The sequence below is a fragment of the Halichondria panicea genome, chromosome 3 (genome assembly GCF_963675165.1).
Source record: "Halichondria panicea chromosome 3, odHalPani1.1, whole genome shotgun sequence".
NCBI classification, from domain to species: domain Eukaryota; kingdom Metazoa; phylum Porifera; class Demospongiae; order Suberitida; family Halichondriidae; genus Halichondria; species Halichondria panicea.
Window position 1 is genome coordinate 5,045,352 of NC_087379.1, and position 25,361 is coordinate 5,070,712.

Genomic DNA, 25,361 nt, shown 5'->3' on the forward strand with positions numbered 1-25,361 from the left:
GAATAAGTACCTTCTTGTAGATTATGCTTCCATGTAATCTACTGTTTTTAGCCAATCAGATCAATTATAGATGATGTAATGTAGTCTAAATGAATATGGGCAGTTCTATTTTTAGAAAGTGTCTCTGATTTTTGTCAGGGTCAAAAACCAGGTGTTGATTGTCTGCCACTTGCACTCTTACCTATCCACCCTTAGGCAAGCTTGTGTTGTTCCTCTCAGTGCTTGGGGACATAATTATGGTGTGTGTCATTGTGTGTTAAAACATTGTTCACCTCCTCATCTCATCTTCTCAAAATGACATGCATGTACAACCCCCTCATTCACACACACACACACAAGCTCATAGCTAATATACTGTCCTTCCCCCCCTACACACACACAGGCTTATAGCTAATGTACTGCTTAAAATAGGTACAATGTTTATACATAATTATCGCGATTCTTAGAGCTATACCCCCCCCCCCCAGCTCCTGGTGAGGGCACCCACCTTAGACACGACTGACGGCTAGCCACAGGGATCACTCAATTAAACCCCTACGTGCAAGGTGGTGCAATTACAAACCCGGGTTTAGTGAAGCCCTTCTTGACAGCTACATTGTACATGTATGTTGCACTCCTGAGTAGTTACCGTACGAGTAGAAAATTTCGAGGGTGTACATTTTCGTGCAATTCCTTATTTGGAAAATTTTGCGGGTAGTAAATTTCGTGGAGTTAGGGTGTGTCACTATCTCGCATGCGTAAACAAAGCCTTTCCGTGGGTTTTAATTTTCGTCTTCTGCAGCCACCCACGAAAAACGGGAAAAATTAAAAACACCTTGAAATTTTCTACCCATACGGTATGCTCAAGAAAATTTTGACCTGTATTTTATTCTCAAAAAATAACAGCCTTCATGTAAACCACAAGCACAACATAGACCACATCATTGCCGTCACACAAGCAACCTCACAAACTTTATAATGGCCACATAACAGAGATTCTGTTTACACTATAGCCATGTAGTCTGAGGAGAGATTAGGTGCACACAAGGGGCGCCTGGGGCTGGTGTAGCCAATTTGAAAACCAGACCGTAGGGATCGAATGAGATATGCTGCTAAGTGTTTGTTGGGGTGAGCTGTTCCAGCAGGGTTGCGTCGATCGGGGTGGTGATCGCATGCTCGTGCATGTAAAGATCGAAGAGCGGCGATACCTGTAATGGCAGAGAATGTGGGTGTGGTTGGTGGCAGGCGGGTGCATAGTGAGCATTTGTTAGATGGGCACAAGGCGGGCGCACCTCGTGGCGAAGAATCGTTTGTGCGAGATTGTGTGTTAAATACAGAATCAGAGGTAGTATTAGAAGTAACCCGAGGATGGGGATTAAATGATCCTGAGGGCCGTATATAATTGACCTGTGGGTGGATAAAGGATGGTTATGCATGTCGTTGACCCGAGTTTGGGGATTATATACCGGAGTAAATAATTGAGTAGATGCCAAATGGGGGGCTTGTTCATAATGCGCTCGAGATAATACATGTGTGGGTGGTAAAAGGCCCCTCCCCGTGAGGTATAGTTCCAGTGGGGCCCTCAGCATGACTGCTGTGGGCAGTCACGCATTGGGTGAGACCCCTGGCATTGCATGCAGGCATGTCGACGAGAACAACGTGGTTCGAACCAACAGAAGCCAATCCTGTTATACAGGAGGCGGAGCTAAAGGTTGGGGCAGGTCTCGTTTCGCAGGCGTGTTCTGGCTAGGCCTGCGAGGGGGCAGGGGTCTAGCTTGGGAAGGGTCGGAGGTAGAGCTTAGGCTAGGCTAGTGCACGTGGAGCCAGAGAGTTGGCATTCAGTCACCATGTGGTTGGCTGCTCCACACGAAAAACAAATGACCTGCGGGCGCACCGTGTATGAGGCAACTAGTTCAGTTTACCATAAACAAGTCGGGTCAATAGTTAGCTTGCGTCGAAATTGGAAGTCGTACTGTAGCCAGGCATGAGGTTGGAAGAGAGCGAATTATGGTAACGCCAGAGTCGTTGGGCTATGCTGGGGGAGGCCGACAAGAGCACCTCTGCAAATGTCGAAAATACTTGCAACCGTAACTGCAGGGAGGCAATGGGAGCTACGCGATGCTTCTTTGTGCGAGATTGGATGCTATAGCGCCGCCTGCCACTGTGAGTTCCCCTAACAGTTCAGTAAATTCAATGAACTCACCTCGTACAATCTTCTGTTGTAGGGATTTCGAAATGGGTACAGTTGAGTGATGGGAATGACTCCGCTTGTGGTGACCGTACCTGTGGTGCCTGTGCTTGTTATGACAGTGCTTGTGGTGGGAGTCCGAGACTTGATCCTGAGCGGGAGAGCTCGGATTCGTCGGAGAGGGATGAGCTGGGGCTTGCTTGGGGAGTGGCGATGGCTCCGGGGTGAACTGTGGTGGCGTCTAGTCTAGAGGGTTGCCTGGATGCGAGCGTGAATGGAATCTGAGGTGTAGGGGATCAAATTGTCCTCCGTTCCAGAGCTGTCCGCTGCCGATGTTACCGGCGAGTGTGAGGTGGTATTGCTGCCGTCATCCCCAGATTCTTGTTGGGTCGTGTTGTCACTGCCTGTGCTGTCTCGGGGTGAGTGTGATCCCAGAGGCGTTGTGCTCGAGTAAGTCTTGATCCTGCATGGGAAAGATGGTACCGGTCCAGGTGGAGGGCCCTCATGGCCTGGGCAATAGTGGGATTGACTGTGCCACGGCATGCTTAGAAGACGGCTTGCAACTGTCCAACACGAGAATGACTACCACGCGTCAGAACTCCTACAATCCCAAGAATACTTGCCTCCTGGCTGTCATTAACCACCATTGTTTGTCTTCACACACAAAACCTACTTTTTCTTCTCTGCACTTGCCTATTAGAATTTCAGCCATCAATGTCTCGAATCGAGTGTGTATGTGAGTGTGATATGAAATTGCAATCTTACATAGCGAACTGTTCTAATGGCTTCCTCAGAATGGAAACTGGCATATGAATTGGGGTTACCTACGATACTGATGGTGAATTAGGATACATTGTTGATAGTTGCCCTTTTGATTACTGTACTAAGGAACTAATTGACATCAGTTTGAAAACCTCTCACGAGATAAACCGACAGTGTGCATACAACCGAAGTGGTGTCTTGTGCGGTGAATGTGAGCAAGAACTCAGTCTTATTCTGGCTACCTCAAAATGCAAGGAGTGCTCGAACACCTAAAGTACTCCTTCAACTTGTCTTCCCACCCTATTTGTTTTTTCTTATGCTTGGAATTATTGTTCTGTGCAAACACCTTGACTCAACTTCTTTCCAATGCCAACCCTGTTGCTGCACTGCTGCACTGTCACACACTTTTCATGCTCTCTTACTCCAAGCTGCTGCGGTTCACAATTTCTGCAATGCAGTTTAACTTTCTCATACGGTATTTTAACCCTGAACACACAGCTCGATTTATTGCTGCTGTTGTAATCCTCACTGCTGGTAGATTGTTTATACTGTTTTGATTTTCTTTGGCCAATGGTTTCCTCACTGCTCAGATCATGAAAAACACAATGGTTTCATGAACGCATACCCTCCCCTCCATTCACTCCAAAGCATCGTTACTGGCTGGGATTACTTCTCTTTTCTCTCATTGCTTACAACATCATAGCTGCCTTTGCAACGAATACCTACTTACCTATTATCTCTGCTGGGTGTATAGCAATTGGCATTTGTTTTTTCAAGCTAATTGTTAAGAAAGTGCACAAGACTTCGCTTGGAGATCTAATAGAAACACTTTTCTTATTCAATCTTACGATTTTAGCATACGGAACCTCTTATGTGCGAGAAATAAAAGGGAATCAGTACATACTAGCCAACTTTTCCATGTCTATTGCTTTCATTCTCTTCCTAACAATCGTGTGCTTCCATACACACAAGTACGTTCTTAAGAAGACAAATGTATGGCTAAAAGTGATCAACTGCTTTAAAAGCAAGCGCATGATGATGGATTTGAATCTTCGGCGAAGAGCTGCTAACAAACAAGAAATTCAACATGTGTTAGTTGGTGATGAAGATAATGATGTTGATATAATTGACTTCATCAATGAGCAAAGAGAGCCTGTTGACCCAACTTACAACGACAGACCTGAAAACAAAGAACCTGGAAAGTATAATAATTACTCCTCCTATCATCACACCTGCATTAAGACTCGACCAGTTGCGAGAACCAGCTCTGGACGTCCTTGGTCCTGTTACTACTGAAGATTATCGACCAACCGTCCTCAAGCTCGAAACTGTCCAGCTGTTGTTTCTTGTACAGTTATCGAGGTCACACACTAACTTCAAATACACTGTTAATCAGTAACAAAAGCACTTGTCCTTAAATTGTGAAGTGTAAATAGGTCTAGTCATTAGTGCTCGTGATCCTTCATGCTTATGATTAGTGTATGCAATGTGTTTGGTTCTGTCCACATGTGTGCATTAAAGCATGCATAGGTAAGACTATCTGAGCCAACTGTAAAATACTCACTTTATTCAAATTGGTTGCCATAATTATTGGACATTCTGGAGAGTTTCAATTTGGTGACTCTGTGATGATGCCTGCCATAAATCGGTGCTGGATGATATTCAGTTGTCTTTAGCTCTGGATTGTAATAGAGTCCAATTTATAGTATTAAGTAGCCTGTGGCACTCTGGACTCTGTGTCTGGAGTGGGTATCTTCTGTCGATCCTCATGCAGCATGCCCAGTACCAGTTGGCTGTCCCATTACATATTACGATGTCAGATGCATGACATCATAATTATATATGTCAGAATGGTGTAAACAAAGTACGAATACATAATTAATAATTATATGCATGCACAAAAGCTATTTGATCTATGCATGCGGTTCAGTTCAGTACTTATTGTTCGTTTTTACACAAAAATAGTTTCTTCCATGTCTTCCGAACATTAATGTACAGGTAGAGTAGTACAAGTGGAAAAAACAAGCTATGCAACATATCCATAATAAAGTACTCGTATTTTGACATGATATTAGCCCAGTTGCCATAAAATGCTTCCACACCAGCCTGCTTTAAAATATAACCCGTGAAAGTGGTGAAAAAGAAGCTTAGTATGCTATTGCACACTAGAAGAACTGCCATCAGCACAGGTAATAACATCATTCGTTGATTCAGTGATGTTTCAATTCTATTTTCAGATCGAACTATGAAGCTCCTCTTGAATATTCGAAAAGCCTCTATCGAAGTTAGTATTGTAATGACAAAGGCAGGTGTCATTGTAAACACTACTAAACAAATGACTACAATAAAAAATTCTGTAACAATATTTCGTCCTTCTGGAGATTCGTTTTCATAGCAGAATATATGACAATGTATTGGATACCTTGCCAAGCCATTTGTGATAACAAGGACAACTGTCCAGAAAAAAGCTACAAGAGCTGTTATTGCTGTGAAGAAGTAACTATGTTTGTAACCAATTCGCTTCCCTTTCATTGTGAGAAGCTGCACGACACTCAGGCAGGTCACAGCTACAATTGAGTACACTGTGAAGAATACTCTTGGTGCTTGCAATGGAACTATCGTCCATCTTGTACAATGACAGTAACGAATGGTCGCAGATGAGTTCACACACTGATCCACACAAGCGAATAGTTTGTCGATACAGACACCAATCAAAAGGGATCCAAAGAGAACTAGAAGTGGCTTGTGCTTGACCTTGCTCTTGATTAAAGCAACCAACACTGACACATTCATGAGTATTGTAGTAGGTAGAAGGACTCCGACAAAAAGAAACAGGTTAACTGTAGTTAGTGGTATCCATAAAGGGAACTCAATAGCATCGGTTGCATTCATAGTATTTGAAGAATACACGAACTTTATGAAGTCTATGAATTGTCTATAATTATGCTGCATGGGCAAAGCTACTAAACTTTACACTATAATTCTCCATGGAAATACAGGATAAACTGTTGACTCACTTTAATTAATAATAACACTTTCATTTCTCATTTATTACATTTGTGTACACAGACTCGGTTAAAAGTATCGATATTGGGTTAATTTCGCATCTATGTATAAATAAACACAAAGCTCCAAGGATTGGATGTTGTCGAAAACATCAGCAATTCAAGTCACTGCCTTTTATAGTGGTGCAATGAGTAGGTGCAACAAATATCAATGGAATCATTCAAGGTAATACTGTATGTATAATACATGCGCATGCATACACACATCGTCTCATGATCTCGATCACCACAGACTTAAGAGTCAAGTAATAGCTAATTCCAGTTTAGCCTCGATCCCAGGCCGCACTTCATCAGGGAAAGTTTGAGTTATTGGGTGGGAGGGTGAAAAAGCAGATTTCATCCACTGCATTTACACACAGTGCAATATGCCCTATGTTCTGGTATACTGCAGTGCAATATATGCATGGTTGCTATGGTAGAGTGATGCAACATGCCATAATAATTATACAGAGCACTGGATTGCTTTGATTTGCCACTCACCATGCACCAAGTTTACATTAAAGCGCGGCGTATATATATATGTAATCAGTTAACACTACATGTGTGAGAGACTGGAACTAATTATTAGATCCGACTAGAAAAACATTTGCAATGTGAAAAATTGCTAGGATTGGCCAGGGGAACCACAAAAAAGCGTGGAAACAAGAAATCAGACGAGAGCATAACTCCAATCCGTTACAACGTCAATCACATGTACTGGTAGTTTTCCCATGTTTTCACAGCCAATATACGCAATTTTTACTGGTGGAGTGATGACCAATCCCTATATATTTATCCATTTTGGAATGTGCGGGCACATAATCATGATGATTTGTGATGAATTGATGTTCCTAATACATGCAGTGGTGAGCACAGGTATACACACAGTCCATCCATGCGTAGTAACATGCACGGACCGCACTGGTGACCTGCATGGAATGATATGGTGGATCTGGAACACAGTCTATTATTTAATATACTATGTATTGTACATGTTCATGACGTTGTAACGAATTGGAGTTATGCTCTCGTCTGATTTCTTGTTTCCACGCTTTTTTGTGGTTCCCCTGGCCAATCCTAGCAATTTTTCACATTGCAAATGTTTTTCTAGTCGGATTCCCTTTCTTTTTCAGTACAGTTTACGTATCATGACATGCATAAGTGGAACGTCAAGAGGTAGTACAGAAGTTCAAGAGAAGAGAAGACAGGACTAATCAGATATTTTCTCGAATATCTCTGGACTAATAATTATAGTAATGAGTAATAATTATTGCTTGATATATTGAATTTGTATCAGTATTAAATGACAGCCATTTTAAGAGCATGATATCTAGCCAGTGCATATAGCATGCCTGTCAGAGAAAGGGAGCTAGAGCTGAACAGTGTGATTAAAAGCAGCAACACCTCAGGCTCTGGAAAAGCACTACTGCACTGATTCGCACGGTTTATTAGCCACGCCTATCTATTATTAAGTGGCCACAATGCAATCATTAAAGATGGCGGAATTGTCTAGGTAAGAGAAATAGAGACTGAGAGGTCATCTGCCTCGTGGAAGCAATCGCAAATCTGAAGAAGCGCTTTGTAATCCAGGTTGTAGTGGTTTGGAAACCCTGTGCAGAATGTCCTGGAGATGGCTGTACTTGGAGCAAATGCTGGGCAAGAAACTTACTTATACTTACTTATACTTACTTACTCACTCACTCACTTACTTAGTCAGTCAGACAAAGTGCAGTGAAATGTGGAAATAGTGCAAATTCATTCATTAAAATGTTCATGGATTATGAAATGAGAGATACAAAGAGAGAAAAGGCTAAATAAACTAGATCTATCTGTCTAGCCAGTTCCTTGATGTGGCCTTTCCCTGCAGAGATAGAACAGTTTGAACATGAGTCAAAATAATTGAAATATTGCTAAACACGGGCAAACCCACTGCCAATCCTATGTAAAACCTACTAATACATAGATCTAGCTACCTGTATAATATTAAGCAACATTCCTAAGCCTTGGTGCAAGCTTCAGTTTCGAATTCTACTCTGGAGCTATATAATTATAGTGCTTTACATTGGATCAGTGAACAGTAAAGTGAATGGTACTATGTCTCAGAGCAACCAACATAGAACCTCTGCCAGGACCTGTGACATGCCAGTACACGGACCATGACAGTTGTCTATCCACCCTATAGCCTCCAATTGATAATGCAGCATGCAATACCAAGTTGGCAAGATTTTCATTATATGTTTTGTCTGTATACCATTTTATATTTTGATGTCAGATGACATCATGTTATAAATAAACTATTCAGATATATAAACCCTACAGCTTATTATTTGTTTTTACACAATAACAGATTATTCCATGTCATTGTGTTTATTTAGTGTAGAGGTAGAAACAAGTGGAAAAGACAAGCTAAATCTTTGCACTGTATCCAAAATAGTGCTTCCACTCCATCAGTTTTTGATATTAGCCCAGTTTCCAAAATTAATATTTCGTGAAACACAAATCTAGAAAGGAACAACGGAAGAAGCACGTACTCCTTTGAATTTCTCAGGGTTCCAGATTTGCTTATTCCTGATGCCAGTACCGTGCGGGTAGAAAATTTCGAGGTGTTTAATTTTAAGTTTTTTGTGGGTGGCTGCAGAACACGAAAATTTGGAAGGCTTCGTATGCGCATACGAGATAAGTGCCACACCCTAACTCCACGAAATTTACTGCCCGCGAAATTAAATTAAATTGTCGCGAGGGTGACACAACCATTATGATTCATTTAGCTGCAATACTTCTCGGCATCTGCATATATAACTATTGTTTGTAGTTCACAGCACTATCATATTGTGCCTGATACTACTGCGTCTATTGACTTGTGTTCTGAATTTCCGATTGGCACTTGCTTTACTCTTGATCAGTTTGCTCAAGCAGATATATTCTCTGATGATAGGACCAATCTCACATTGACATTTCTAGAAGGGGATCATGTGCTCACACGACTGCTTACTATTCATGATTTTTTACGTGTTCAGATAATTGGCTGCAAATATTCTGTATTGATATTATTCAATGATACAAGTCGAATTGATTTATCAAACATCACCAAGTTGAGCGTTGATCACATATTCTTCGTTCAGTATGCACCGTTCTTTGACAATTTTAAACGAGGCTTGAGCATTAGCACAACACAAAATGTTTTCATATATGATAGCTGTATTGTGGGCTTTGAAGGCACTAAACAAGATATTGGTGTGCTAACCGTTAGTGGTGCCCAAAACACACAGATTGAAAATTTTATCTTTCTGAATAATTCTGGCAGAGCACTTTTTGTCGAATCAGATAACGTAAAAATTAAGGAAGGAAATTTTGAGCAAAATTCTGGTGCAATTTTCATTAGTGCTACTTGTGCAAGTATCAGTAACACTGAATTTATTGAAAACCTTAATGGGGCTATTCTGATCAACAAAGGCATTGTTAACATAGCCAATTGTGAGCTAGCAAATAACCAGGAATTGTATGATATAGATCTATATGGTGGCTACATTGGGGGAGCTATTGTCGCTGCTGGAGGCAATTTGACGATCTCTAACAGTACTTTTTATGGCAACAGTGCTGACTTGGGTAGAGTAATTTTAGTTCTTCAAGGTAGCCTGTCTCTTTCTAACAGTGCGCTAACCAACAACAGAGCTCTAGCTTTGTTTATAGATTCAAGTGATTTCTTAATGACCAATTGTACCGTAACAAATAACAAAAACCATGGGATACGTGGCGGAGGGGCAATTTTTGGTACGAGGTCCAGCAATAATTTATCAATTTCCAGAAGTGATTTTGTTGATAACAATTCTATAAATGGTTATGGTGGAGTAATTTTAGTTGAAACTGGTGCTCTTTTGATCTCCAACAGCCGGTTCATGAGCAACACTGCTTATCAAGGTGGTGGAAGTATTATGGTTGAATATGGCAATGTGTCTATTTCAGACAGTGATTTCAAAAACAATGTTGCAGCATACGGTGGAGGCTTTAGTGTTTGGTATGGCAATGTATATATCCTAAATTGTACATTTGACAATAATAGTGTCTCACATATAAGCATGGTGGAGGTTTTTATGTTCGATCAGTTTATTTGATACTTTCTAACTCCATCTTTACAAGAAACAAAGTGAAGGTTGGAGGTGGAGCAATATACATTCAAGAGCACACACTTTTCATAACAAACACAGTGTTTACGAACAATTCCGCTCATAGTGGTGGAGTTTTAAGCATTTCTAATGGAACAGCCCAACTCTCTAACATTACTGCTTTGTACAACGTTGGATATGGTCAAGGAGTGTTCTATATTCATGATACAACTACAGTTATATCCAATTCTACATTCATTGGAAATTCAGCAATGCAATATGATCTTGCGCTATTTGGAGTCATCAGTATTTTAGAATGCACTATGAATTTTTCAGGAATGAACACAATGATCGACAACATGGGTCCTAGCATTAATGCGCACTCTGCATCAGTATATTTTACAGGCCCAACGAATTTCAGCAGCAACCATGGTATTGATATTAATGGTGGAGGACTTTCTGCTACTCTGAGTCAGATTTACTTTAGCGGAACAGGAGCAATAATGTTTTTTAACAATTCAGCTGATAATGGAGGAGCAATATTTCTAGCGAAAGTTTGCTTTATGTAGGCTCTCAGCATCTCTTCGTGTCGCATAACACAGCACAACATGGTGCTGGGATATATGGGTACCAAAGCACAATAAAGTTCAAATGCGATGACAAGAAACAGAATAGTGAGGTTGTCATTACAAACAACTATGCTACTCATAGTGGTGGTGGTATTTGGGCTTTAGGAACAACCATTCAACTGTTACAATCAAATGTCTACCTAGACCATAACTCTGCTGCATTCAATGGTGGTGGTATGTTCTTACAACAAAACTCCAAGATTTATCTTCTTAAGCATGGTATAGACTGTACATACGATTGGTGTCAAGTCAAGCTAGAAATAATAAATAATTCTGCTTTGTTGGGAGGAGGAATATTTGTAGCCGATAATTCAACTGGTAGAGGAGCATGTAGGGGAGGTTCATCAGATAGAATTGTTCGAACGAATTATCTCGACAATATCCTTTCTGACTGTTTCATTCAAACTATTAATTTTCATGGATCACATGAGTCCCTTGATTATGTCAAAACTCTTCTTTCTGGCAACACTGCAAAACGTTCAGGAAACGACATCTATGGAGGTCTATTGGACAGATGTACTGTGAGCCCTTTAGCTGAATTGTATGGGTTATGGAATGCAGAAGACTATAATTATCAGAAAAACTGTAAATATTACGAGCAATTCAACAATATCTTCAGATCCCGTACAAGTTGTTTTTTGTACTCCCACAGAAATATTTACACGAAAAGGTGAATTATTTAGAATAAGTGTCAGAGCAATTGATCAAGTTGGAAATTCTTTGAACGCAACCATACATAACTCAGTAGTCACCGACAGTGGAATTGGTCGCCTCAAAGAAGGGCAAACAGAACAAACAGTTGGGGATAAGTGTACTGAATTGGAATTCAATGTGTTTTCAGAAGACAATTCTGCTCTAATAGAACTCTACGCTTATGGGCCATGTGTCAACATAGGACTTTCAAAGAATACTTTTAATGTTACTTTTCTTCCCTGCACTTGCCCATTAGGATTTCAGCCATCAATGTCTCGAATCGAGTGTGTATGTGAGTGTGATGTGAAATTGCAATCTTACATAGCGAACTGTTCTAATGGCTTCCTCAGAATGGAAACTGGCATATGGATTGGGGTTACCAACGATACTGATGGTGAAATAGGATACATTGTTGATAATTGCCCTTTTGACTACTGTGTTAAGGAACCAATTGACGTCAGTTTGAAAACCTCTCACGAGATAGACAGACAGTGTGCATACAATCAAAGTGGTGTCTTGTGCGGTGAATGTGAGCAAGGACTCAGTCTTATTCTGGCTACCTCAAAATGCAAGGAGTGTTCAAACACCTACCTTCTTCTTCTGATTCCATTTGCCCTTGCTGGTATAGTATTGGTTACATTTATTCTCGTATTCAACATCACCATAGCGACAGGAAATGTTCATGGCTTGATTTTCTATGCTAATGTACTCGCTGCCAATAAAGCTGTATTCCTTCCCTTTGATAATGTTCTAACTGTAATCATATCATGGGTGAATCTTGATTTGGGAATAGAAACCTGCTTTCATGATGGGATGAGTTCTCAAGCAAAAGTACTCCTTCAACTTGTCTTCCCAGCCTATTTGTTTTTTCTGATGCTTGGAATTATTGTTCTTTGCAAATACTTTGACTCAATTTCCAAACTTCTTTCCAATGCCAACCCTGTTGCTGCACTATGCACACTTTTCATGCTTTCTTACTCCAAGCTGCTGCGGTTCACAATTTCTGCATTGCAGTTTAACTTTCTCAGGTATCCTGATGGTTCAGATGAATTGGTTTGGTTGTATGATGCCAATGTACGGTACTTTAACCCTGAACACACAACTCGATTTATTGCTTCTGTTGTAATCCTCACTGCTGGTGGATTATTTACTGTTTTGATTTTCTTTGGCCAGTGGTTTCCTCACTTCTCAAAATTAAAGATCATGAAATGGACAAAAAACACAAAATAATTATATTGGTTTCATGGACGCATACCATGCTCCATTCACTCCAAAGCATCGTTACTGGTTGGGATTGCTTCTCTTTTCTCTCATTGCTTACAACATCATAGCTGCCTTTGCAACGGATACCTACTTACCTATTATCTCTGCTGGGTGTATAGCAATTGGGATATGTTTTTTCAAGCTAATTGTTAAGAAAGTGCACAAGACTTCGCTTGGAGATCTAATTATTCAATCTTACGATTTTAGCATACGGAACCTCTTATGTGCGAGAAATAAAAGGGAATCAGTTCATACTAGCCAACTTTTCCATGTTTATTGCTTTCATTCTCTTCCTAACAATCGTGTGCTTCCATACACACAAGTAAGTTCTTAAGAAGACAAATGTATAGCTAAAAGTGATCAACTGCTTTAAAAGCAAGCGCATGATGATGGATTTGAATCTTCGGCGAAGAGCTGCTAACGAACAAGAAATTCAACATGTGTTAGTTGGTGATGAAGATAATGATGTAGATATAATAGACATCATCAATGAGCAAGTTGATCCAATTTACAATGACATACCTGAAAATGAAGAACCTGGAAAGTATATTACTCCTCCTATCATAACACCTGCATCAAGACTCGACCAGTTGCGAGAACCAGCTCTGGACGTCCTTGCTCCTGTTACTACTGAAGATTATCGACCAGCCCCACCCCGTCCTCAAGCTCGAAACTCTCCAGCTGTTGTTACTTGTACAGTTATCGAGGTCATACACTAACTTCAAATACACTGTTGATCAGACGATTAGTAACAAAAGCGATTGTCCTTGTAGACTGTAACTGTATAGGTTTAGTTATTAGTACTCATGATCCTTCATGCTTATGATTAGTGCATGCTATGTGTTTATTATTTTTACATTATCATTGATTCTGTCCACATGTATGCGTTAAAGTGTGCATAGGTAAGACAATAGCCTCGATTCCAGGCCAATTAAATCGGCCTGGAATCGAGGCTAAGGTAAGACTATCCGAGGAAACTGTACAAGACTCACTTTATTCAAATTGGTTGCCATATAATTATTGGACAACATTCAGGTACGGTTGTGCTGGAGAGCTACAGTTTGGTGACTCGGCGATGATGCCTGCCATGAATCGGTGCTGGATGATGTTTAGTTGTCTTTAGCTTTGCAATGTAATAGAGTCCAATTTATAATTATGTAGACAATTATAATTATTATAATTATATTAAGCAAAATTGGTGCAACCTGTAGCACTCTGTCTCTGGAGTGGTTATATCTTTTGTCGATCCTCATTGAATTCACTGTGTAGTTCATGCATCCTAGCCATCAAGTGATAATGCAGCATGCATGCCCAGTATCACAGGGCCGTAGCCACCAACTTTAGAGCGGTCAGGTTATGAAATGGAAAAAATCGGCGCGCACAGCGCGACAAAATTTTTGGGGCCACGCCCATTTTCGGTATCGTTGGTCACGCCCCTTGTCTACTGCTGGACTAGATTCTGTTCATCTGTGTTTAGCTTTAATTAAAGCTTAGGCCCTAACACAAAATAATGTTACAGAACACAACATCTTGATTCTCATCATGATGGAGAAACAGCAAAGTTTTATTTGGCAAGACCACAGAACTGGTTTGCAAATGATGATCGCTTCGGGAACAACAAATTATTAGCTCAGCTGGATGGTGAGCTTGGTCTGGAAGACTTGGAAGGGATTCTCTCTCAACATTGACAGCCATAGCAATGATAGCATGCAATACTTATAGATTAATTAATAGTCTTGATCACTTATAGTTAGTTCTCGGGTCCCAGGCCGATTTTTTTTAATAGAACGAAGTTGAAAAGCGACCTAGGGTTCAATTGGAGACGGATCGGCCTGGGGTCTAGCATGATGCTAGCCTCGATCCCAGGCCGAGTTTTCGCTTTTATAACGGTTAGGTGAACAACTAACTGAATAATTTATGCTTGCATGTTTTGCAGAATCATCTTTTTCTTGAGGGCCTGGTAAGCCACAAATCACTACCATATAACAATTTAGATAACAATATGCATGTACACAAGTCTTTTCTTCTTAGATATTATATACACTGAACTACAGATCCTGGAAGAATCAATGTTCTTCTTTCTTGAGGTCCTGGTAAGCCACATAATACAACAATAGATGCATGTAAATAAGTCTTTTCTTCTCAGTGACTTTATATAGATAAGCTAACTTTAATATACTATAACACTATTACTTTTTGAGCGAAAGCATAACATGGCGAGAGGCATTAGCAAGCGCACGCTTGCAACGCTCGTTATACATGTGTCAGAATGGTCTAAACAAAGTATAAATATACATAATTAATATTATGCATGCACAAAAGCTATTTGATTTTTAAAAATCTATCCTGCATGCATGTGGTTCAGTGCTTATTGTTCGTTTTTACACAAAAATAGCTTCTTCCATGTCTTCCGAACATTAATGTACAGGTAGAGAAGTACAAGTGGAAAAGACAAGGTATGCACCATATCCAAAATGAAGTACTCGTATTTTGCCATGATATTAGCCCAGTTGCCATAAAATGTTTCCACACCAGCCTGATTTAAAATCAAACTCGTGAAAGTGGTGAAAAAGAAGCTTAGTATGCCATTGCACACTAGAGGAACTGCCATCAGCACAGGTAATAATATCATTCGTCGATTCAGTGCTGTTTCAATTCTATTTTCACATCTAACTATGAAGCTCCTCTTGAATATTCGAAAGGTCTCTATCGAAGTTAGTATTGTAATAACAAAGGCAGGTGTCATTGTAAGCACTACGAAACAAATGGCTGCAATAAAAGCTTCTGTAACAATATTTCGACCTTCTGGAGATTCATTTTCATAGCAGAATAAATGACAATGTATTGGATACCTTGCCAAGCCATTTGTGATAATATGTACAACTGTCCAGAAAAAAGCTACAAGAGCTGTTATTGCTGTGAAGAAGTAACTATGTTTGTAACCAATTCGCTTCCCTTTCATTGTGAGAAGCTGCACGACACTCAAGCAGGTCACAGCTACAATTGAGTACACTGTGAAGAATACTCTTGGTGCTTGCAATAGAACTATCGTCCATCTTGTACAATGACAGTAACGAATGGATGCAGGTGAGTTCACACACTGATCCACACATATAAATAGTTTGTCGATACAGACACCAATCAAAAGGGATCCAAAGAGAACTAGAAGTGGCTTGTGCTTGACCTTGCTTTTGATTAAAGCAACCAACACTGATACATTCATGAGTATTGTAGTAGGTAGAAGCACTCCGATAAAAAGAAACAGGTTAACTGTAGTTAGTGGTATCCAAAAAGGGAACTCAATAGCATCGGTTGAATTCATAACATTTGAAGAATACATGAACTTTATGAAGTTTCTATAATTATACTGACTCGGCTAAGATTCTATAATTCTGTGTTTGTGTCAAGAGAAATACAGGATGAACTGCTGACTCGCTTTAATAGATAACATTATACTTTCTCATTGATGTTATACATTTGTTATACATACAATGTACATGTAATTCCCTTGATTCTGAGTAGATCTTTGATAAAAGGCAGGCCCGGACTTTCTGCTGTTTTCAACAACATCCAAATCCTTTATACTGTACAGTAGATGCAACTATGATACAAGTAACCCTATCTGACTCCATGGAAATCAGTTCATGGGAGTCCATGCAGAAATCTGTCCCCCTCCGTGGGTGGGGAGCTCACAAGACTAAGCACGCTTGTAGTTCCCATGCTGATTTTTCAGGTTGATGGAGAAAATATCATTACGTTCTTTTAGAAAAACATCGGCCTAGAAACGAGAGAAGAAATGCAGTGACAATGAATCGAATGTTAATGTTGTGCACCAACTCTACTCCCTCCAGAGAGAGACCAACTGTGAGAAGGCCCTCAGAACCAGCTGTTCAATAGCAAGAACCATTGTATTACAAGTAAGTTTACTAGACTTATAGTCACCGTTGTATCATACTACTATGAAAGTGTGTGTGGGATACAGTTATTCGTTGCATACTATTGTCTGTAAAGGCTCCGTATTCATAATTATGTAGCCATCAATGGAGTTTCATCCTGTTTGGAAAAGACTGTCAAACAAACATGTATGTATTGGACTGGACAGGTACGTTAACAGTGCACTATGTTTTCCCCCGTCATTCTGCCGCGCCGTACACCATCCACTCTATGAGGATGTATTTTGACAACCACCAAGTTGCGTACTACAATGATGGTATTAATGGCCAGCCTCGAATGCTGTACGATTTTGGAGCAATAAGAAAAGACATGAAAATATTGGCAGTGATACTTCATCATTCGCACATTGTAAGTTGTAGTCTTTTATAGTCTTTTGTAGCAGTCCTGTAGTTATGGTAGTCTTCTTTGTCTCGACAGCCAGTGAGCCCCCTGTCCCCTGTACCCTAAACCCGAGTTTGATGTTACAATACATGTAGCAATACACAGTTACACCCGTAAGTTAGGAGGGTGTCGAAAGAATGTTATTTCCACAAAAAATAATTTCATGTGCCTCGTAATAATTATTATAATCGTATAACGTAATCGTCTGGATTGATGCTAATTAACCCCTAGCTTCCTCCCCAGCGAAGAGCCTCCCCTTCAAGTGAGGAGGGAGAGGTGTGTCTACTGGTCCTCTCAGCCGACGGCTACCTGAGAGTGTTCAATGCCAACAATGGCTCCCTACTCAGATCCGTCTTCCTGTCAACTGCTGTTAGCTATCGGTGAGCCTGGCTAGTCACTATATTATATTCTGTACTTATGTGGTTGCTACCACCACTGTACACCCCGTATTTCTCAAGCTGAGCAATATTTTCCGAGTCAGACGAGCAAGCTTTGATTAACCCAGCATGCAGCAATTTGTTCGTATTTCCATTCATGTACCTACAATGGGCTGACTACCTCCATACGGTACAAGTCAAATCAATACAGTTCAGTAGACAGCTGGCACGACAAAGGGGTGTGGCTAACGAGTACACCTCCTCACGTCTCCTGGTCGTTGCTGTGTTCAAAGTCCACCCACTCGAGCTGGTGGCTTGTCTCTCGAAAGGTGGGGTTCATTAGTGTGAGTTGCTTACCTGATACACGCTAGTACTTCTTCATTCTTTGTGGCCTTTAGCAAGAGAGCAGCAATTACTTGAACGAGGGGGCCAATAATTCATTCTCACAGACACTCTTTATTGCACATTTTGAGGAGCTGTGTATTTGGCACAAAGCCCAGTATGCACAGCAGACTAACTTTAATACTGCGTGCACCAATCCATTCATTACCCTTTGATGTGCTGTATATTAAATTTTCTTGCTACACAGTCACTTCTTTTCACCTGAGCAGATATTTGGTGGTGATATTCAGGATGCCTCACTCAACCAGGATGTGCTGGTGGTGGCTCACAGCACGGGGTACTACCGGATGTACAGTCTGCCATGGATCATTAAGCATTACAGCGTGGTCAAGGCCACCCTCGGAGAGTGGGTGGAGCTAGGAGGCACAAGGGCCGGGGTGATGGGAGAGACTGGCTTTGGGGTGCCACTCACCTTGAATATTACTGGTGAGTGGGTATTGGCAGCCTGTCAGACCATGGGGTAATACAGTATAGAATAACAGTATAGAATAATTGGCAGTAGATAATATTATCTGAAAGTAGTCCAGGAGATGAGTACAATAGCTGTGTATCTATACTGATAATAATACCGTATAGCGGGGAATTTTCGTATGAACTACCGTATTTTAAATATTCGCACAGCTCAGGATAGTGACGTTGAACCTAGAATAATTTCGTTGTTTTAATTTGCGTGTGATGCTCTACAATACGAAATATACTGCCATATGAAAGTAAGCTATACGGTACCTTGTAAACTGAATCTGATAACTGGTTGTGCATAATTTGTATTTATACTTTCACTAGAGTTGTTGGAGCGTTGACATAATAACCTATACCGCATATAGCGAGTAAATTTGGCGATCAGGCGGGACCCGCTATACGCCTTTTATTACGGTGTAGGTAGAGATATTTTCCTTAGCATCCATCATATCCTATTGCTTAGTTTTTGTCTACACACTCTGACTAAAACATACACTATTTTTACTTCCCCCCAGCCCCAGAGCGCCCCCCGCTGCTCTTTGAAGCCAGGAGTGGCTATACTGTTTAGTTTTTGTCTACACAATTTGTAAAGCATACACCATTTATACCCCCGGCCCCAGAGCGCCCCCCGCTGCTGTTTGAGGTCAGGAGTGGCTCTGAGCTTGGGAGTAAGCTTCGGAGGATCCCCAACAGTCTACTTACACAACCCCTCCCCCAAAGACAACAGCGTCTTCTTCCTGCGCTCACTGCAAAGTGGAAAACTGGTCAGTGCTTACAGGTACAGATATTTGATATGCATCAATAGAGTAGTACCATACTTATTCGATTTAAAGCGACCCTCCAAATATGCAACACCCTCGATCTTTTCCAATTTTCTGACTTCTAAAAGTAGCGACTGCTTCGTTAACTTTTTATGTCGCATCCTAAATAGAGGTTAAACCATAGCCTCGATTCCAGGCCGCAAGAAACAATGTAATGTAAGTGGCCTATAATCGAGGATAGTAGAGTAACCTCCAATTAGATGCGACCCTCTAAATATGCGACACCAGGACTTCAACATAATTTTTCAACCTCCAAAAGAAACGACCTCTGGCTTTGTAATTACAGTGTCGCCTTAAATCAAATAAGTACGGTATAGATTTTTGTCATAATTATTATAATCATTTCACTAGCTGTTACCTTTAATTTCAGGTTGCTTAAGTTCAGTACAGACACTGTAGCATTCCATCAAGATGTGGTAGACTTTCACCATGACGATTATCTGAGGATCATGCACATCAGTGACAGCACAGTGAGGTGATACAATGGTAGAGATTTTCGTGGGGCAAGTTGACTTGATGAAATTTTAATCACAAAAACCTAGGCGTGGTTTACCAGAACGCATGCAATGCAGTCAGTGCACATAGTGAAGCAAACGACATTTTTACTTTCTCTGCAGCTGCTATCAACTGGTAGAAGAGGGAGTTGTGAAACTTTACACTACCGACTTCAGGTCACTGTCAAAGAGGAAGGAAATTGTAATAAATGCTTGTCTCATGTATTTACCAAGTAAGCATGCCTGATAATTAAGTGATCAACAAATAAATGTTATTGGTTCACTATCTCACAAAGGGTTGCTAATCTATTTCATGTTCTGTTCAGCTTCTCAGGACGTCTTCCGGTCGCACTATTCAGAGGAGGGTATGTGCTCAGGATATTGACGACCTCTTTGTGGTGAGTAAGCCGCAGTAATTTTGTGTAGTTGTGCAACATAGAACTAGCCTCCTCCACATCTCTCGGAGAAAGTGGCGTGGGGGACGAGGCTACATAGAAATGTGATACTGTTTTCAGGCTTGTTAAGACTAGCTAAGGTAGTTCTTGAGACGAGACCAGGGGGGTACTCAAGCCCTGAGCTCCCCACTGGATCCGCCCTGGAAGCTATCTGCTTCTGCTTCTGCTAATCAGTAACGCAAAAAGCTTTCAACCACGTGGACACTTAATGCGCATGTGCGAGTAGGTGATCGTTCCAATAAGATAAAATACTGTATTATCCTTCAATGAGATAATTAAGGCTCTCCTTTTTCTTTATCACAATCGTTCATCCTTCAATGAGATAATTATTAATTGGCGGAATAAAGAAAGAAATGGACGTAGAGTTCGGAAAAAGGAGAGCCTGTATCGGGAAGTCGCGTGAGGGTAGAAGGGTGGTAGAAGGGTGAAAATGAGCGTAGGCATGCAGTGCTAGAGATGTTGGACTGTCCCACAGAGATCTATGACTAATAAAACTTTGCCTGCAGCAAGCTGGACAAGGACTTGAAACTGGAAGTATGGTAAATTTATAGCAAGGAAGCTAGTGTAAGTGCCTTAAACAATTATTAGTGACTTCCATACAGCTAGTTTCTGCTATAGTAATATTGTTGATATGCAGTTTGCCAGGACTAAACAATACTGTATAGCAGGTAATTTCCGGTGGTCATAACCTTTGTGCTTGAGCAATATTTAGTTAGTTCGTGGATGTGGTTGCTGTTTGCACTGCAAGTAAAAGGCATATTGCTTCGTGAGGGCTTCAACCACAAAAACTCCTGTTACACGTACAGTAGTACATTAATTACTTCTTAACTGTGTTGACATAATTATCATAATTATGGTAGATGCATGTACATCAACAAATTCATTGCATTGTAAGATATATAAAATACAGTCAGCAGTCCAAGATATGGATTATGAGAATGAGCTGGACCTACTCCATGCTGTGGTCACACTGCCGAGCAGGGATGGGAATGGAACAGAGGCGTGGTTCTGTTTCCTTGACGACAGAACTGGAGAAGTAATAAAAAAAGTATATTTACCAACTTGGAAAACTATAAGTGATACATGTAGTTACACGTCATGTAGTGCAAAATTTGACGTGACATTTTCGTAATAGTTTTTGTGTCAAATGTATTGACATATCTTGTTTCGTATTTGGGTAAATAAACTAGGAACTAGATGACTAATAAGCTCATTCTGCTGTAAAACATCTTTACATCTTTGACATAGTGGCGGTTTCCTGTAGTGGTTCAAAAGGCCTATTTCAGATGGCACTATGATTTGAAGTGTTTTGTTCAGTCGAAAATTTGATGCGTGTATTCCCATTGTCTGAACATAAATTGGTTTTACTATTGTTTTCCGTCTCGTCGCTTTTTGTTCCTTGAAGTAAGGAAAGGGTGGGGTTCTATAGTTGTGATTTATGTAGAAGGGTAATGGGTATTTAGATATTTCGGTTTTTCCATCGCATGTCCAGTTCTTCAAATAGGACTGCTGTAGTGTTGTTTTATTTCCTTTCAATTCCATACTTGAAGAATGACTAAATAGAAATGCCGAGGTGTTTGACTGATCAATTGCCGTCATCATTTCACTCCAGTTCCTGTGTGTTTGTGGCACTATGATTTCATCCAAATCTGTAAATATCAGGTACCTAGCCCTGTACATGTTTCTATAGAGACAGTCGTTGATGCATACAGACTCAGCGTAATAGTGTGAATTAGAGGCATCATTTTGAGATAAATTCCACTCCACAATCTCCAGAATACCTTGTTTCTCATAGTCTCTCAATACTTTCATTGTAGCTGGGTTTTTGTCCTGTACATACACAGTTATCCATCCTGCTCCAAACGCTAGGTTGCGTTCAATTCCTTCAATCACCATGTTTAATGGAATACTTTTGCCAAACATTGGAGTTTCAATGCATAGTCCAAAGTTGACAGATTTGTCAGATTCAATTCTCGAAATGTGAATCCAATTAGACACATTAGGAGGTTTGCATTGTTTGTTTTGAGACACTGCTACGTTGATCGGGAGTGGATAAGGTACAACACATCTAAGACCAAAGGCCCAGCTGTCTTTGCCAACTTTCTCATCACCTCTATTCAGATTTCCTTGTGTAGCCAAACTTTTTAAGCATACACTGGTTCCATTTGGATACTGAAATGCACAATAGAAATTTTCCTTGGGTACTGTATGTTTGTGTAGACCAAGTAGAAATACTGTCGGATGTCCCAGAGTTCTCTCATCTAAGTAGGCTGACACAAGTCTGGTGTTTCCATTACTACTGACATTGGTCCACTTGTATGCTTTAGTTATCGTCGAGGTTGGTGAGATGTCTTTGTTAGGAGGGGGTTCCTTTGCTTTTACTTCAAGCGGCTTAGTAGGTTTTGCACGAGTCCAACTCTGCACTGGGTTGACTGTAGTGCTGTACTTCATAGGCATTTGGGGGGTAGTCAAAGCCAGCTGCTGCAGTAGAAGACCATTCCTTCTTGAAGGCACTTCAATTGGGATCAGTCTTTTAGCCAGCACATCAGGATAGTATGAAAAAATGGTGACTGTCACTGCACTTAATGCTAGCAGACAAATAAGAGCAAATAATTTTCTCATGGCTAGATATAGATAAGCCTGAATGAATGTTAATTAAAGTAGGTCACCAAATTCCGTCAGACATCAATGTGTCAGGTAAAAGGTTGTGTAAATACACGAACTAATTGCACACTCTAATAGATGGCCATATAATGTAGCAAACACTTTTATAGGCCAAGTCACTTCCAGTCGAAACAGTGACCACTGAAAAAACAGCCAAATAATTAGATTTTTGCCAGAACGTACCGATCCCGTTTTCTCCAAACTCTACACTGCTAGAGCTAACTGACATAACCTGAGTGCAATTTAGATAAAGTGCAGTACAGTGGTAACTTATAGCTAGGCTTGTACTGAAAGCTACATAAGCTATACAGCTACAGACTAAGTGGTTTGACTTGGCTTTTAAATAGAACTAAAAATATTGAAAACACTGCACACAAGTACAAATAACAGGAAGTAAACTAAACCACAACATTCCACAACACCCATTAACCATAGATTGAAAAGGAAGGGAATTGGAAACGAAAATGTTTGCGTGAAACACTCCGCGTTATAGGGTGTGGCTAAAACTACAAAGGATTATATTTATAGTCAGCATGCTCATTACCTGTCTTGCAATGTGTTGTACATAGAAATGGTGAAATTGATCACTTTTAATGTTGATTATTCTAAAAAGTAAAGAGAATCTAGCTCTAAAAGGTAGACTAAGCAACGCAGCCACTATCACTAAACAAATAAATGCTATACAAGAAGGAATAGCTCTTACTATGAAGTCGTGGGAGGTCAAGGCCCGTGTTGTCTCTAAAAGTATACTAAAGCAGTTTGAAGGACTATACTGCAAACGTTTATGAACAGTACAGCTTATCCATAGCATGAAACCATCCTATATAGCACTTAGATACATAATAACCAAGTCAAGCAATTTCCTTTGCTGTTTCGGCTTCACAACAGGGAAAGAGAAAAGTTGACATGGAGTATTTCAAGCTAAACTCAAAAACAGAGTAAAGACAAGGGACTTAGAGCTTGTCAGTGGTGTAAACTTACTTCTCTAGAGTACCTCCCAGCTTCTGAGTGATCGATAGTGGATAGGAGAGCTAGAAACAGTTGAAATACAACCTGAGTACAGTAAAAACTAAAATATTCGCGAGCGCGAAATCATAACACGGAGTTTCACCCGTTGACACAGGGTGGCCTGGTCGTTTCCTATCCCCTTCCTTTTCAATCTATGCATTAACTGAAAGCACCGTGGGTGCTGATGCCTCGGTGGATGTGTCAAAGCTATATACATAACATAAAGCTACTAGCTATTGCTGTAAAGTATAGTAGCATCTATGGACAAGTTTTGCTATGTAATTTTGCTATGTACAGCGTAAACGGCCACCCTTGGGGCAGTGCAGCTTGGCCGGAATAGCGAGGCGGCTGCGTTTCAGAAAATAACTAACTTTGCGGTTCTGTCTTTATGATAATCAATCTATAGCAATTTTTCTGCCAAACCACACCCAAAACGTCATAATAAACTTACATCATGTAGTTTGGGGGCAGCCAGTACTGGCCAGTATACAGAATATAGTAAGTGGCCGCATTTTAGGGCGAGTTTTGTGCAGTAAATATCTCGCTATAGCCATCCATGCCAAACCAAATGGCTGGTATATCGAGGTGGCCATACTTCAGAGAGCCGGAATAGCGAGAGTCTCCTGTATGAATAAAGCATTATTTTGCAAATTCCCAAATTTCAATCAAATAAAACGTAGCTAGAAGCATAGTAGATACTGTTGCCATTACCATTCCCTGCACGTGGTCTGTGCCACGTGGTGGTCTGGTCCCAGACTATAATAATTAATTATGGTGTTGCTGTATAACTTGCTACCTTGTTTTGTATCATGGTCTGATCCTTTCCCCCACATGCAGGATAATTGGACTGCATACTCCATTTGGTTCAAGATGCATGGTGGTGTCCATTGGGTCATTCCATATCAATTCAACGAAATTTAAAATGTGACCTCTTCAGAATTGCACGAAACTTGGTGTATGGATGAGGAATGGTGATAACATCTCAGGAAATTTTGGTTTGTAAACAATATGGCTTCTGAGCTCGAGTTAATTAAAAATGAAGAAATTCTCCGGAACTGGTTACTGTTAGTTATACTGTAACTGTAACAAGACTACAAATGTCTTATTGCCTAAGAAATTCTGCATCATTAACTTTGGTATGTTGTGTACGGCTTCACTCAATAAAGTTGAGTATTACATCCAATTAGTATTCTTTGAACTCTGACTTCTCAAAAAAGTGCTGCCTGTACTTCTTGAGTGTCATATTCCTTTATACCATTCTCTTGAAGTGTGATACATTTGGTTTTGGGATTCCAATGGGATCGTGAGATATGTTGTGGGGTGTAGTGTGATGTGGGGCAATATATATTTGTGGTTTCAGAGAATAAACAGTTTGTAACTCCATCTTTACAAAAACAAAGCAAAGATTGGAGGTGGAGCGATAATTGTATATTCAAGAGCACACACTTTTCATAATTTACGAACAATTCTGCTCTTAGTGATGATGGAGCTTTAACCATTTAGAATGGAAAAGCCGAACTCTCTAACATTATACTATAGCTGCTTTGGACAACGTTGGATATGGTCAAGGAGTGTTCTGTATTCATGAAAGCACTGCGGGTGCTGATGCCTCGGTGGAGGTACCAATCATAACATAAAGCTTTGATACAAAAATAAAGTAATTAATTTTGTTGCATGCAAACTCG

General features: G+C 40.4%; 2 protein-coding genes across 2 annotated transcripts; one reads left to right on the plus strand and one right to left on the minus strand.

Annotated features, from left to right (window-relative positions):
• Positions 1 to 16,418: 16,418 nt before the first annotated feature.
• On the plus strand, positions 16,419 to 21,055 carry LOC135333126 (DDB1- and CUL4-associated factor 17-like). The gene is made up of 9 exons (XM_064528045.1): positions 16,419 to 16,578; positions 16,696 to 16,963; positions 17,240 to 17,376; positions 17,533 to 17,715; positions 17,963 to 18,201; positions 18,855 to 19,012; positions 19,673 to 19,782; positions 19,876 to 19,947; positions 20,915 to 21,055. The coding sequence occupies exons 2-9, from the start codon at positions 16,742 to 16,744 to the stop codon at positions 21,042 to 21,044; spliced, it is 1,251 nt and encodes a 416-aa protein (XP_064384115.1). The 5' UTR covers positions 16,419 to 16,578; positions 16,696 to 16,741; the 3' UTR covers positions 21,045 to 21,055.
• Positions 20,838 to 23,481, minus strand: LOC135333722 (uncharacterized). The gene is made up of 2 exons (XM_064528749.1): positions 22,852 to 23,481; positions 20,838 to 22,592 (listed from the first exon to the last, which is right to left on the minus strand). The coding sequence occupies exons 1-2, from the start codon at positions 22,895 to 22,897 to the stop codon at positions 21,148 to 21,150; spliced, it is 1,491 nt and encodes a 496-aa protein (XP_064384819.1). The 5' UTR covers positions 22,898 to 23,481; the 3' UTR covers positions 20,838 to 21,147.
• Positions 23,482 to 25,361: the final 1,880 nt, after the last annotated feature.

Coding starts and splice junctions, on each gene's coding strand:
- LOC135333126 (XM_064528045.1), top strand. CDS start 16,742: ATGTATGTATTGGACTGGACAGGTACGTTAACAGTGCACTATGTTTTC. Junction 16,964..17,239: donor TACTTCATCATTCGCACATT/GTAAGTTGTAGT, acceptor CTTCCTCCCCAG/CGAAGAGCCTCCCCTTCAAG. Junction 19,013..19,672: donor AAACTGGTCAGTGCTTACAG/GTACAGATATTT, acceptor CTTTCTCTGCAG/CTGCTATCAACTGGTAGAAG.
- LOC135333722 (XM_064528749.1), bottom strand. CDS start 22,897: ATGTCAGTTAGCTCTAGCAGTGTAGAGTTTGGAGAAAACGGGATCG. Junction 22,593..22,851: donor GTTTGGAGAAAACGGGATCG/GTACGTTCTGGC, acceptor TTTGTCTGCTAG/CATTAAGTGCAGTGACAGTC.